A 16831-nucleotide genomic window follows, 5' to 3' on the forward strand; every position below is an offset into this window, starting at 1 on the left:
CCTGTTATATTATCTATGTGTAATATTTATATGGTTGAATACTTAATTTGTACTTTTCCAGAAATTTATTTTGCCCGCATATTTATGTTAAGTAGTAATATGTGGATGCAATATTTGTGTGCATTAATTGAGAAATGTGAATGAAACTTGAAATATAAAAGGAACGTCTTTGTATGGTTGTGTTCACTATAGAATCATGAATGTGATCAGTAAACAAAGATTTTGTTTTGTACATGTGGGTTCACAACTGGATATTCTGGCAGGTCAGGAAAATTGACTCGAGAGTAAAATTCACCAATTTTCAGAACTTTTTAATCATTGACACACATATATCAAAATTTGCATACTTCCTCTTCTTTTTGTTGTGATATTTTCCTTTTCATGGTGTAACAAAAAGCACATTAGGAGAGAATAGTACAGCAGGACAAAGCTGACATGTAATTTTAAGGTATTCAACGTCTTGTTCAAGTAGCTGGAAAATTGAAAAGAAAATTGAAGGAAGTCTAGACACTGGGGACAAGTGATTGCAAAGGAAGTCAACGAAGACTAAGTTTGCTAAAATGCAGTTACAGGCTATGTGCTCAACCCAGTGCTGGCAGTGTGGTCAATCTCAATTCATTATTTTAAAATGTTTTATTGACTAACAAATACCGGTACAATGTGCAGCAGAAATACAACAAATAAATAAACTAGTTAAGGTATCAAAATTGAAACATAAGTAGGTGCATCTTAAACAAAAGGAAAATATGAGTTAAACTATTAATGATATTATAACGGCATGTGCTTCATGGCAGTGCATTGATCTAAGAGACCTCACTTAATAGGGTGTTGTAAAAATTTTCACCAATCGAAATCCAATGAAAAAAGGGTGCTACAAGTGTAAAATTAAAGAAAAAAATAATTATTTAAAATAATTAGCAGTGCATTATTTTTTAACTTCATCTCTCCTTTCAGTATTTCTTTATATTTCTGCCATCTTCAGCTGCACATTTATTTCTTTAATAAGCAACAGGTTGGAAATTTTTTGACCGGACAAGTACCCCGGGACCCCCCCCCCCCCATTTATCAAATGATCCATACCTAATGCACGCTTTAGAATTTTATGTGATTTTGTAAATGAAGTGATAAAGATTTAACTTATAAATGCGTATGTCTTAAACGCCCATGGTCACATCAAAATCGGTGTGGTCATTATCAACCCTCCCTGTGTAGTTAAGAATGGTGTAGCCCTACATCACGTGACTCGCTTTGCAGTCAACACGTCATCATGATCATCACTGATCTCTCATGGCCATTAAAAACATGCGTGTGATCTATAATTTTGGACCAACAAGAACAGGAGCAATACACTTTGTGCTGTGGTATTTGGAATTAAAAGTCGTTCACTTCAGGAGCAGGTAAGACATTTCATGGTTTGCAAGCTGTCATATCTGAGTGATTTGCCATGTTATTTGATCTCATTGGTGACTTTGAGACCATGTGAATGAAATTTTCTCATTGTGACAATTAGGCCTACCTATTAGGTCCGTTTCATTAACCAGCGTAACCAAAATGCTCATGCCTCTTTGTACTCATGATAGTTTTTAGCTAGAGTTGATCAAATCACATAAATGAAGGTATAATTGTCAACGATCAACTGGAGATAGTTTCAAAGGGCTTATGATGAACAACGAAATAGATACTTTGCGAAATCGCGAAATCACGAAATGACAACATTTCCACAACCCCATTTTTTTTCCAATAAAATCTAATATTTAAATAATGTCTGTGACCACCGCAGTTGGTTTACTGGGTTTAATAAATGGATTAGGTACATAACGGAATATTTTGAAGTGACTTAAATCACGGTCGAACTACAAAGTGATACATGGCGAAATCATGGGCCGCCATGAAAATATCAGTATGAACACGTACTCCCACAGTCACTACAGTACCTGTTTAGTCAGGGGAGTTGTGAAGCTTCACAAATCCCTCTCGATATAAAGCCATAACATTTTGGAATTGAGGTTTTTAATCTTCAAACACAAGCTGTTGAAACGCAGCTATCTGTTGACGGGTAGCGTGTGTATAGCTATGCAGTGGCGGGGTTGACCTTTGATCCGCATAGCTCTGCATGGCAGGGCTGGTTTTTGCCCGAGTGCTCATGGGTTGAATGAGAAGAACAATGGCGGTCCCAGGGCCCAGTGCAGTGGCTATTGAACGCACATCGCCTTGCTCATATAATGAATCGCAGACTATAACAGAGTAACTGATTTTCCTTTAGAGTTTACGTTGTGATGAAAGAAATAGACTAAATTTTAAATGTTTGATTGACTTAAAAGAAGCAATAACCTGTAGGAGCTACCCAATTGTGTGTAATTTTGTAGCTAGTAGAAGACGTAGTCTCACAATGGACTAGTACTCTTCAGTGAATTTCTCAGCCTGATATTAATGCATCCCCCATATTTTGGTGAGACGTAGTTTCTAATTTTGCATCAAAAGACACTAGAAACACAATCTGGGACAACACCGGAAATTCCCTTGTGAAATAAAATAGCCTAGTGTCATTGACACACTGTTTGAACAGATGAAATATGAATCAGCTGAATGTGATCTGGTTTTACTATGCATTGTTTGTCTGTACAGTATATTAAGTCATACTTCAAGTTCCATCGTCACATCATAATTAGGTCACTTCTATATATATATTGATTCTGTATAAGTAGGTCTTGTACCCAAGCGGGAACATATAAAATACCTAAAACATTATGAGCATAATTTCAAGCCTTATGCATATTCATTTGCATTGTACAATAGAAGCAAACGTTAATCAACACATTTATATATTTTGAACTTTTGCTTCAATACCATTTGTGTTCGTATTGGCATATGGCAAGCATGCATGTCTTACTTTGATTAACACTCAGAATGCACTGTACTAATGTCATTTTGCCTTGCTTTTTTCTCTTCACAGATTTCCACAAGGAGGATTACTATTACGTGGAGATAAATTCAAATCAAAGAACACATTCACAAACACAAATAAAAGTAAACTATTATTTCACACATCAAGTTGTCTTAGCAGTGCCAGAAAATTCTTTGCCTTTTTTGTGTCTCATAATTGTTTTAAAAAAATCACAAAAATTGAAGCAATCCAAAAAACAGTCAACAGTACTCTCTGATCACTTTTTTCTGGGAATTTAATTCATCCGCCCTAAGTCAATATCTGTAGTTGTCCAACTTTTATTTCCCTTTTGCCAGTGTCAAAAGAATATCTAAATATCTATATTGCATTATATTGGTATCTAACATGCCGTTCATACACAGGCCATTGAAACGGCTCTGAAACGGTTCTGGGCCAATGCTGGCACAAAAAGTTATGTGTGGACACTCCGAAGTGGTTCTGAAGCGTTTCAGATTTGAGACGGTTTAGTCGGCCCGACCTGAGCCGTTGTAGGGATTAACTCTATCCGCAAATCGCTGTGTGGACGGACCGAGCCGCTTCAGAGGCGTTTCAAACGCCCTCACGCGACAGGTATTTGTAACATAAACAAACAACAACCAACATACAATATTCACGTTGGTCATGGCTGCCGAACACAGCTCTATACATCTCGTGGAAATAACTGGTCAGACGACCGAATAGGTTTGCTGATCTGAGTCTCGGCAGACGAAAGCATTCAAAGAATGCTAAAGAGAACGTGTCCCGACAGCCTCGTGTACAAAAAAATTGCAGAAAAGGCTCTACAGAGAGGTTTAAACCGGACAGCAGATCAGTGCCACTGCAAGCTCAAGGCACTGAAGCTAAAATACAAAGAAGTTGTCGACAGCAACAGGCCATGAAGGCACGACTTTGCACAATTTTTAAATATCGGATATTTACAATCTAGTATCGCAGTTTGACATATCGACGATTTCAGGACTAATATCTATACTAAACGATACTAGAATGAACTGTGGTTGTTCCATGAAATTGCCGATATTTACCGTTGATTTGGGGACTCTAATATCGATACTATGACAGAACCCCATGGACGATACTAGATTCATTCAAATCGCGCGTAAATATCCGATATATATCAGAGATTTCACCGTCTTACAGTTCTGGCCAAACCCGACTTCCAAGGACTGACTCTAGCTTCGATACTAGAATCTGTCAAATCGCGCGTAAATATCCGATATAGGCCTATAACGGAGATTTCAACACCTTACAGTTCTGGACAAACCCGACTTCCAAGGACTGACTCTAGCTTCGATACTAGACGGTACTAGATTCATTCAAATCGCAGGTAAATATCCGATATATTATATATATATCGGAGATTTCACCACCTCACAGTTCTGGCCAAACCCGACTTCCAAGGACTGACTCTAGCTTCGATACTAGACGATACTAGATTCATTCAAATCGCAAGTAAATATCCGATATAGGCCTACGGTATGTCGGAGATTTCACCACCTTACAGTTCTTGTCAAACCCGACCACCAAGGACTGACTCTAGCTGCGATACTGGACGATACTGGATTCATTCTAATCGTGCGTAAATATCCGATATATCGGAGATTTCACCACCTTTCAGTTCTGGTCAAACCCGACTTCCAAGGACTGACTCCAGCTACGATACTAGACGATAGTATAGATACAGTAAAATCAAACAGTTTAATCAATTCAATGAATTATAGGAACATAATTTTCAGTGATTTTAATTCACTGTACTAATTTCACAATAAAACGAATCAGCGAGCTGATATGGATTTTTTGGTGATGTTGAATATTATTGAAAAAGAGAGCTAAATTTCAGTGTTCATGTTTGATAAAACCTCAAACTAACGACACCGAACGCCAGCCTGTACAACACCGTGTGTGTACAAAGCACCGGCAGTCAATTGTAACACAGTACACATCGGTCGACCTGAAATTTGACACTGTGATCGACGTAGCGTTTCAAAAGTACGAAAAGTGAGACCAAGTAATTTTAGATTTGATCTAAAACCTCCCAAAACCAACAGACAAAGTCCTATACTCTTACGCAGAAAATCAAAGTTTTCAAGCATCGACTTTCTCTTCCGAGATGCACACAACCACGGCCCCTCCACAAAACGCGATGTCGATCGACTTGAAAATTGACATCGTGATTGACCATGGATGGACTAACATGGCGTTTCAAAGTATGAAAAATGAGACTCAGTAAACATGGACGCTTTAAATTTGATCAAAAACCTACCAAACCCATCAGACAAGGCCCTACTCTTACGGAGAAAACAAAGCTCTCAAGCGTCGACTTTCTCTTCCACGTTTGAGCGAAACAAAATTAAGTCGGCTTCATTCGGAAATGGTCGGCTGTTCGCGGGCATAACGTAATTGTACGTTAGTCCAATTTTCGGCTTTACCCGATGTGAACGTCAGAATTTCGAATAATTCGGCCTGTGATTGGGCAAGTAAGGTTGACTCGAGAGCGATTCCCAGTACAACACGTTCCCTGATCGCGGTACTACAGTGATAGGAACAAGTTCACCGCGTAAATTGCTAGACTACATGATATAGCCACATCGGCACTTCTGACATATAATCTCTGGCTTGCAAGGCCATCAAAAAAATCAAAATATTATTATCAAAACCAAAATTTCCGGGCCAGAGAGCGAAACAGTGCTGAAAAGTAGCCAGCCAAAATACGAAAGTAGCCGGTCAATTTGAAAATGAACACGCTGCAATCAGTTTTTGTTTTTAAAATACAAACTTATTTTACACTGACATTCAACAAAACTGGATAAAGTCCTGTTCAAGATACCTTGCCAATGTTATGCTGCCGCCGCCGCGACACGACGTCCCCACTCCAACCTCGGCTTCCTTCTTCACCTATAATTGACATTTCTCCGCCTGGGCAAATTTCTACTGAAAACCCTGCGACACTAGATTCTGTCAAATCGAGCGTAAATATCCGATATACATATCAGAGATTTCACCACCTTAAAAGTTCTGGTCAAACCCGACTTCCAAGGACTGACTTGCTTTTATACTAGACGATACTAGATTCTGTCAAATCGCGCTAAATATCCGATATTTATCGGAGATTTCAGCCCTTTAGATCTAGCTAAGCCAATCTAACTTCGATACTGTATAGTCTAGTAGCCGTAAATATCGGATATCATATAAAAGTGCAATGTTGCGGTGTCCCCCAACAAACGGAGCGGCAAAGGCAGAATACCTATGCCTTTTTTCTTCGAATAACTGTCTCAGATCCTCGGTAATCGGCCATCTGTCAATCCCAATAGAAACGCCAACAGAATACCTGTTAGCTATGCTAAACATTATTCTGAAAAACAACACATTCGAATTTAACAACGAATTCTACAAACAAACATTGGTGCGCAATGGGATCGTCACCGGAACCCGAGATTGCCAATCGACATCACGTTTCACGAATTAGAACAGAAAATCATATGTGAACACACAACAAAGATATCACTATGGTGTAGATTCAGAGACGATATTTTCCTAATCTTCATTGGAACGGATCACGAACTCCACAAATTTATAACAGTAATTTAAAAGATACATCCTTCTTTCAAATTTTCATATGAAAGTTCTTCACACGAAATAACATATCTTGACCTAGGCATTTACAAAGGTCAACGATACAACAACGAAAACATACTAGACACTAGAACGCACACAAAACCAGCAGATACATTCCAGTTCTTACACAGAAAATCATGTCATCCAAAATCAACCTTCAAGGGCCTAATCAAAGGCGAAATATTAAGGTACATGAGGACATGTAACAACGAAGAGGACTTTAACAACAAAGTCAAAACATTTAATGAAAAATTGCTACAACGAGGATATTCACAACAAGAAATGTCGAACATCAATGCGGAAACAAATTACGCAACACGAAGAACACATTTAAATCACAAACAAACACACAGCAACAACACTAATAAAGTGATATTTTCTACCACACATATCCACATATAAAACAAAGACATCAAACAAGCACTCCTGAAGAACTAGGAAGAAATAGAAAAAGATCAAACGCTAAATAATTTATTCACGATGAAACTGATCATCGCATACAAAAGAAATCCAAACATTGGCGACAAGCTCATAAATGTACAAGTATACAATCTTACAGAAAGATCGAACAAAATGAAACACAATCAACTGACTCGAATATAAATATTCTAGCCTCCTTACTGGACGAACAAAACACTGACAATGATTAAGCCACAAACAGTGAAACAAAAATCCAAGGGGAGAAAATATCAAAAAGCGACTGAGGAAGAGACCACACTGGTTTCGAAACGTAGCGTCAAAGGATCACACTGTCATTCGACATCTAGATTATGGCTACGCCTCGCCATGGCTTATATCTACACCAATAGCCAAACGCACAAAATAAAACATGAACACAGAGAACGAAAAAATAGTGTAGGTGAAACGTGGAGCCGTTTTCCCTTTATTACAGTTCTGAACGCATCAAACGCAAGGGCTAAATCGGTTAACGATTGCATTTGGTCTGCATTCAGATCATTAAAGCGACGATGACTTTGTTTTTCCGCATATGCAACAGGTAAAAAAACAGAAGACAAGCAGTACGACGTCGTTCATTTCAGCCATCTTATTACCATGCCGTATGCTTGGTCATACACACCTTTTGAACTCGAGAGGGCGCATTAAGACGTCTTAAACACCAAAACAATGGCTTAATTTTGTGAGTATGGACGCAAGCGGACTCAAACTATTAATCCCCTGTGTTTACAAATCACAAATAGTGTTGCAGAAGCGTTTCAATTTTTACCTGTCTGAACGTAGCATAACATTAGCAAGTGTCAAAAGATTATCCAAGTATTTATCTGGCATTAGCCAGTGTCACAAGATTATCCAAGTATCTATCTGGCATTAGCCAGTGTCACAAGATTATCCAAGTATCTATCTGGCATTAGCCAGTGTCACAAGATTATCCAAGTATCTATCTGGCATTAGCCAGTGTCACAAGATTATCCAAGTATCTATCTGGCATTAGCCAGTGTCACAAGATTATCTAAGTATCTATCTGGCATTAGCCAGTGTCACAAGATTATCCAAGTGTCTATCTGGCATTAGCCAGTGTCACAAGATTATCCAAGTGTCTATCTTGCATTAGCCAGTGTCACAAGATTATCTAAGTATCTATCTGGCATTAGCCAGTGTCATAAGATTACCTAAGTATATGTATCTTTACGTTTAAAAAAGCTATACAAAAGATTTCAATCATGTGCTGTCTGAGTTTCCACGGTGTTTTTCTTGTATGTTGACATATCAAACAACTTATCATTGAGATCGAAGCACCTTCAGTTGCTCATCTTCTTGTTAGCTCCGCTGTCAGCGATGCGGAGCTTATCAAATAGGTTGATTTTCCGTTGTCGTCATCGTCCGTTGTCGTCCGTCGTCTGTCAACAATTGCCTTCTCCTCTGAAACCGCAAGTCCAATTGCTTTTAAATTTTATATTCAGTTCACTTGGGATGACCTCACTTAAGTTTGTTCAAATCGTGGTGAAATTTGCATATTTGTATTTTTGGGGCATTTTTTGCCGTTTTTGGTAAAAAAATCTTCTTCTCTGAAACCGCTCGTTCGATTGCTTTGAAATTCGATATGCAGTTTACTTAGGGTGACTTCAGTTAGATTTGTTCAAATCATGGTGAAATTTGCATATTTGTTTTTTTAAGGCAATTTTTGTCATTTTTGGTCAAAAAATCTTTAAAAATCTTCTTCTTCAAAACTACCGGTCAGATAGCTTTGATATTTGGTACATAGGTCCCAAGGGATGATCTACTTCAGATTTGTTCAAATTGTGCAGAAATATTCAAATTTGTATTTTTAAGGCAATTTTTGCCATTTTCGGTCAAAAATGTGTTTCTCAAAAAGGACCGGTCTGATAGCTTTGAAATTTGGTATACAGGTTTCTACAGATAAACTAAGTAATGTTTGTTGAAATTATGATGAAATCTGCAATTTTGTATTTTTGGGGCAATTTTTGCCATTTTTGGTCAAAAAATGTATTTCTCCAAAACTACTGGTCTGATAGCTTTGAAATTTGATATGCAGGTTTGTACAAATGAACTAAATGTGATATATTGAAATTATGATGAAATCTGCAATTTTTATTTTAAGGGCAATTTTTTGCCATTTTTGGTCAAATAATTTGTTTCTCAAAAACTGCAAGTCTGATAGCTTTGGTAATTGTTATACAGATTCCAAGGGATTATTTTAATATATGATTTATTGAAAATATGGTGAAATCTTCGATTTTTATTTCTTCGGGCATTTTTTGCCATTTTTGGTCAGAAAATTTTATTCTCAAAAAACTACTCGTCAGATAGCTTTGGTTGACATGTTCTTAGGGATGATCCAATGTGATATATTCAAATCTTCAATCGTGTATTTTTGCAGTTATTTTAGCCACTACTTTTTTCTGGCCACTGAATTAAGCTATCAAAGATTTCCACCTTCATCAACATGTGTCAAAAATAGTTATTCTCTACATAAACACAGCGGAGCTATATTGGCCGTTAGGTCGCTTGTCTTATTAGAGATTTGTTTGTCATCATAACTTTTAAAGTTAATATTGCACAATTTATGGGTAATAGGTTTTCCTCACTGTGTATTGCAGTCTGGAAGTTTTTTCCATGCTAAATTCTGAGGAAAGGTTTCTATGCAAAACTGATTGCAGTTCTAGCTTTGACAGGTTCTTGGGTACAAGAATATCAAAGTGACAGTTTCACTGTATGTGTCACAAAGGAAGGAAAATGCATCAATACATAGGACCATTGTAATGAGATCTTATCTCATTAGCTATAGTGACAAGCCATATGACAGTAGCACACATTGTCTTAGCTTTCCAAAAGCAGTAATTATGACATTTAGATAGGATTGCCAAGAGGGCTGTGACAATTGACAAATGATAATTCTGATGATGTCATTTGTCCTACACATTTATGATACTTCTTTTCTAGATTGTGAAATCAATGGACAACATTTTCCAATCATTTTCTACAAGTTTGACTTTATAATAGGGAAGACAATGTCAGCTCAGCATACATTTGACATTATTTGATATCACAGATAAAATGAAAATACAGGATGATATCCTGAGAGGAAGTTTCTCTGATGAACAAAGTTTAGTGCCAGTGGAATATCTTGATTTAGATATCAGTAATTTGGCACTGTAGTGTTTCAGCCAATGTACCAGAATACCATCCAATCATAGTTTTAAAAAATCTACGCCGTACATCTACATATAGATGTGCTCATCTCTTGTTTATCTTTTTCAATGTGTGGCTTGAGACTTCAAACTATGGAGGTAAAGTTCTATAACTAAGTACCACAATAGTGATACATAAATCCATAATATTTTGGATCAAGAAGACATCTAGAAGCTTTTGGTGCTAATTATTCCTTGATCTTATTGTTCTTTGTTCAGGTTGGGCTATGCAAGCAGGACACTTCATATTTATTCATCGCAATTGGGAGCTGGATAAGCAGATTTTGACTGATGTCTTAGACTATTTTTCAGCTATTAGGCACCCAACTCAGATTCTCATATTTCCTGAAGGTAAGGAAAAAAACAAAGAATAGTCAAAATGGCTCTGTCGAATATGTAAGACTCCACATCACAGGGGTAACACAAAATAACGGCTGACTTGCAGCGTGTTTGCAAGGTTATATCTGATTGGTCGATTGTCATTATTCACAGCAACTTAGGGAGTTTATTTTCATTATTCAATTATAATGGTGAGATTCTGCCAACCAATTGGATAAAAGCTTTCAAATCGCTGCAAGTCGCCCCCAAAATAAATCTCACCCAATTATATATGTACTTTCCAATGACAAAATTAGTATAATATAACTATAAAACCTTTGACGACAATGTTACTCTGTATGACAAAATACCCATCACAGTAGAGTGGAAAGGCTCTGCATATGTGTGGGTACATACTTGTGAGCATCATGCACAAGAGTGTATCTGTCACTGGGCAGTCCAATCGCAATCATACATTTATTGAAGGTGAGCTAACCTCAGGTTATTTGCATATGAGGACAGTACAGGTGCCATGTACTATTTTTGTGTAAGGTTTTTGAGGTAATGAACACTGGGAATGGGTGTCAATACAGATTTCTACTTTAAAGAATGTTTTCATAATATTACAACAACAGTTTTTTCCTGTTGTAACATTGTGAATACAAATTGACGTCATCAAACGTATACCGTGAATGTGTAAATAAAAGCATTTGAACTCATGTCAAATAGACACAGAAATATTGGTTTTCAATAGTTTCTGTCATAATAATATTAAAACTTCCAGATATTCAAACATCAGTGAAATTTATGCATTTTACCCATGTTGATGTTTGTAAATATTGAATGAATTGTTATTATTATTTATTTCAGGTACTGATCTCAGTGATAATAACAAGATGAAAAGTGCAGATTTTGCCAAGAAAAATGGTTTGCAAGTCTATGAATATGTGTTGCATCCCAGGACAACAGGCTTTATATTTCTGGTCGAGAAGTTGAGAAAGCGTAAGTCAATAGTTTTCAATACAATTGTAACATTTGACTGAGATTTTGTAACTACAAAATTACTTAATAGTAATACTCTGAACAAATTATGATTGAATTTTTATGCCTTTAAGTTTTAGACCATAACAAATACGATTTTCTGTTTAATGAGGATCAGCTGAAAAAGTTAAATGATTAGATATGGCCAGCCCCAACTAGAAGCCTTGATGTTGGCTTGAGCCATTTACCATGCAAAGTACGCCTTAAATCAAATATTTTCAACAGTCAAAACAACTAGGTATGATGACTGACAACAGGTAACACAATGTTGACAAAGTCTTGGATTGAAGATATGCTGAGTGGTCATTGTGGTCCTATAAACAGGTCCACAATGACCATAAATTGCAATGAGTTTGGGCTAAACCAGCCATTATCAACAGATTCTGTATTGGAAATGGAAAAATATTACCTGACAGTTAAAGCTTTCTGGCGATCTGTGTAACATAGTGCACTTGTTCATTGAAATTACTCATGTATTTGTCTTATCTATTGTTGTGATTTGATCATTGTAGAGAGTATGTTGGATGCTGTACATGATATCACAATTGGTTATCCCAAGAACATTCCGCAGAATGAACTAGACATTTTAAAGGGAAATTTTCCGAGGGAGATTCATTTCCACATCAAGCGTCATCCAGTGGTTACCCTGCCAATAAGTGAAGAAGGTCTTCAAAACTGGTGCAAGCAAAAATGGAAAGAGAAAGAAGAATTGTTGAAAAATTTCTACCAGAGGAAGGCATTCCACAATGCAACTAATGTTGATGTAGGAATCAGTTTTAGACTTCAGCTGATGTTTGTGTCTTCAATAATGATCTATACAACCATCAATGCTTTTTTCTTATATTTGTTAATAACAACCACAATTGGATTATACTTTTTCATCATAGCCTGTATTTTCTATACTATAGCAGTGTACGTATTTGGTGGTCTCGATCGTCTAGAGATACTTTGGTACACAAAAATGCGAAAAATTGTTAGTATCTTCAGATATCGGAGTCATGAAGAAACTAAACAAGCTAGAGAGTAACTTTTATGAAAAGGGTAAATATTTAATTTCTAGATTAATGAATGTAGGAGTTTCATTGTCATACAATTCATACACAGAAATATATGTTCAATGGCTGGTCCATAGTTTCCCAATTATTGTGACAAGTTATCATCTGTTTTCTGCTTGTGAGATGTCTGCCGTCAATCTACACTGTATATAGCCAGAATAACAGGAGTGGTGTATAATGTTCCTTGTAGCTCACAGGTATATGAGAAATTAGCTAATATTTGTATCATTTTTGATGAGAAATTTTCTTTTCAGAAATCACCTACTTATGGCTTTCAAATTTGAAGTGGTGGTATCCTGGAATGTTTTCCTGTTTGCTTGTTGTAAATTATGACCACAGTTCCTCCACTACGGGAGGGACTATGATATGATAAAACTAATGACACATGTACTTTCAGTGCAACTAATTATTCAATCTTACTTGCTTGTATTACCTAAGTTCTGTTAATACTTCTTACTTGTATGAAGCAAAGTCTGCTTGATGGAGACGTTTACTTATTAACAGGTCATATCTCCATCCATAGATCTTGATCAAAAATAGGAGCAGTGTTATTTGCACTATTTTGTCCTCTTTTGTAGTGAATACATGAGTATCCATATTGACTCCGTAGGTTCAAGCTCACATTTTAAACAGTCCAGATTCAAACCTTGCTTTTCAGTTTTTGCACTAATTGGATAAATGAAGCCTGTATGGTTGTCTGTTGGAACAAAGACTGTGATGGTAGACATTTAATGCCCTGTAAGTTATGATTTGGATTGGTTCAGTGACGTGACAGTTCAAAAGATTTTGAACATATTACAGAGAAAAAGGATTGTCAAGTTATGTAGAGCCAAGATGATCCAAAATGGAATGTGTATGGGACTGCTCCATATGGCTAACATGATTTAGGACTACTTCGAGATGGTTTAAAAGGTTATCTTTGACTGGTCCCAAATTACATTTTGAGTTAGCTGGAGGTTCAAACTTGGTCCAAGATCACTTTTTTGTAACTTCATAGTAGAAAGCATTTAGATCATTATCTGATGACAGTGTTTTTGCTAAGGTTGGGGAATATTGGTAAATGATTTGGGAACCCCGGTAATATTGCTACTAATCCGATTCCATGATATACCAAGGGGAACCCCGGTAAAATGACTGGGGAACCCTTGTAACATTTACCTGCTTACCACCACCCTTAGCAAAAACACTGTATGTGGGGTGATATTGCTACTAATCCGATTCCATGATATACCAAGGGGAACCCCGGTAAAATGACTGGGGAACCCTTGTAACATTTACCTGCTTACCACCACCCTTAGCAAAAACACTGTATGTGGGGTGATATTGCTACTAATCCGATTCCATGATATACCAAGGGGAACCCCGGTAAAATGACTGGGGAACCCTTGTAACATTTACCTGCTTTCCGCTCTTAGCAAAAACACTCAGGATGATTTGTCCAAAACAGTGTAATTGGTTCACCAGAATTTACCTACAATTATCTAGCCCCATGCTTGTTAAATTTGAAGCAAATAGAGATCGATGTAGATATATTTGTGAATGTATTAGATTTGCATGTACACAATGTCTGACAATTTATGTTTGTTTTATTTTTTTTATAAATGCTGAGAAACCTTTTAGCAAGAAATTTCTCATATTTTTCAAATGGTATCTTCAAATCTTTCCTTTTTCTCACCATGATACAAATGTATTCAGAGACCCATCATGAATATTGTACGTTTACTTATTGTTAACTACAATTGCTATATACAGTTGTTACAAAAAGTTCATGAATATGATGCAGTTAACACAACATACAGACAACATAGTTCATCCGAAGCAAAATTCATACATGTCTTTTTTTCCAATGATAATCAACATTTTGTGCAATTTAGTAAAAATTGTACAATTTCATATTGTGTGCTAGAAGTATAGCTGAAACTGCTGCCTCTACACTATCTTACACAAAATCAGTAAATACCACATTACCTCTATACCTTTGTATATTACATGTGAACATGTGCAATTTGGCAATTTTTGTATGTTTTCTGGGCTGACTCAGCAGAATTTATATTACAATAATACATTTCTGTTTTGTATACAAAACCAAGTACAAGAAAGCCATAGCCCAAATATCTACTGTAATGATACATGATAGATAAATACCATTGATGTTTACTTTTTGCAAGATAGACAATCCAAAGATAATTTTGGTAATGTATGTTGTATTTTTCAACAACTAGTACTTATTTGCATTTTACATCAGACGACATGAACTACTGCTTTATTAAATTACTTTTTATTTTTTTTTTATACTTGTGTAAATGTAATATTCAAATGAATCAAACTTTGAGTAACAGCAGCGCCAGAAGTGACTGATATATTAAGGAATTCATTGATTTAATATTCTTAGTTCTCATATTGTACAAAATTTTTCTGTTGAGGATTTTTAAAACCTTGTACTTTATGCTAAAACGTGAAAATGATGAAACAATTTAATGAAAACTTGAAGGTGAGATACAAGAATATGAATATCAGTGAGACTGATGAAAATCATGAAATCTCTTTATTTCTTGGTTATGTGTTTTTTAGGTATTCTTACATATCTTTATATGGAGAAGGAAGACCTAAAGTTCCGTATTGCTTTTGAACAAATTTGTATCTGTAGTTGCAATTAGATGTGACAATTTTATTCTTTGAATCTATAGCAAGTAAAAAGATATTTCATCAATAATACATAGTGCTGCATGGTTTAAATAGAATTGTTGGATCTTAATGGAGTGGTTCAAATGTAATATCAATCCATCAACAGCTGAGCTCACTGGGAAATGAAATAAGGTCATAAGTTTTTCTTTGATTTACACTACTTTAAAACTATGATTTGTCCAAGTAAAGGAAAATGTTGTTCTCATTATTAAACACACAGAAAATTATATTATCATTAAAGACCATATCTGTGCCAAACTGTGTATTTGTTTCTTGTGTTTGTAGCTGTGCTAGTTTTGTATGTTACCAATAAACTCGTGTATTTGTTTCTTGTGTTTGTGGCTGTGCAAGTTTTGTATGTTACCAATAAACTTCTTACTTCTTATTTCAAAATGAAAAATACAGTAAAATGATTGAAAACTCCCCAACTTACAATAGTTTCCCATGTATAGCATTGACATATTTGTCAGGTCTGTGCCATCATATTCTCAAACTACTGTAAGCATTTATCCTTGTATGTTGTTCAGAAAGTGAACATTGCGTATAAGAGATTCACAATAGTGTACATGCAGGGCTCTTACAACCTGATTGCCAACTCACCAATTGCTACAAAGAAATTTAAATGACAATCTGTGGATTACATTAAGTAGTTTACCCATAAGACAGTTTGCTACCAAAGGGAAATTTTTTGGCGGAAATTCCCTTTTGAAATCAGAACAATACATCTAAGATGCACTACTACATATATACAGTCAAACAGATTTGGTTCAATAATATGTATTTTCATGTTTTAATGTGTATGGTAAGCCATGGTGGTAGAGGCATCTGATCTTAAATACTTTCAAAATACTAATACATGTAATAATTTTCAAATGGTGGTTGAATTTGAGTCATGAAAAATAATTCTTTATTCCTGGGTGGACCTGTCTGAATCAATTTACTTCAGAGTTCACATTGGAAGGATATCTTCCTGGGTTAACCAATTCTTGCCACATCTTAAGAAATTCTGGTTGTATGGTACAAGTATGCTGTAATACAGCAGTCATCATGCTGTGTTGGTAAAGAGACTCCATTTATTCAGATACCGGAAAGGCAATTCTTGTGGGTCTTGAATTTATTAATTTTGAATGGTAGAACCGTTCGTGATTTAAATGGTAAACCCATTATTGTATTGCTGCTAAGAATCTTCTTGGTGGTGTTCAATATTTTAGAGTATATGATTATACACATTTTTCTGATCGTTGTCCAGTTGGTATTTCTATTGTTTTAAATACTTGCTCCTCTTCCTCAGTCGATAGCACTGTTTGTAATCCATGTCCAAGCAGATATATTTGGAATGATGATGCAAAACAACAATTTTTAGAATCTTTGCAGGGTCAGCGCCTGGTTCACCCTTTCAAACTGAGCTCAGTAATTTTATTATTGCCTGTAACAGTTCTATTGCATGCCATGAGTCTGCTGCTTCCTTTGAAGCTATTATTCACAAAGTCTCTGATTGTTCTTTAGAA

General features: G+C 36.0%; 1 protein-coding gene across 1 annotated transcript in view; it reads left to right on the plus strand.

The window, feature by feature from the left end:
- The window catches only part of LOC139150496 (lysocardiolipin acyltransferase 1-like), a 35376-nt gene extending 19795 nt beyond the window's left edge, over positions 1–15581 (plus strand). The window contains exons 5-7 of the mRNA XM_070722890.1: positions 10444–10575; positions 11413–11544; positions 12096–15581. Coding sequence (XP_070578991.1) covers positions 10444–10575; positions 11413–11544; positions 12096–12610 — 779 coding nt within the window. The 3' untranslated portion in view covers positions 12611–15581. The remainder of the gene's footprint in view (positions 1–10443; positions 10576–11412; positions 11545–12095) is intronic.
- Positions 15582–16831: the final 1250 nt, after the last annotated feature.

This window comes from Ptychodera flava, chromosome 14 (genome assembly GCF_041260155.1).
Source record: "Ptychodera flava strain L36383 chromosome 14, AS_Pfla_20210202, whole genome shotgun sequence".
NCBI lineage: Eukaryota > Metazoa > Hemichordata > Enteropneusta > Ptychoderidae > Ptychodera > Ptychodera flava.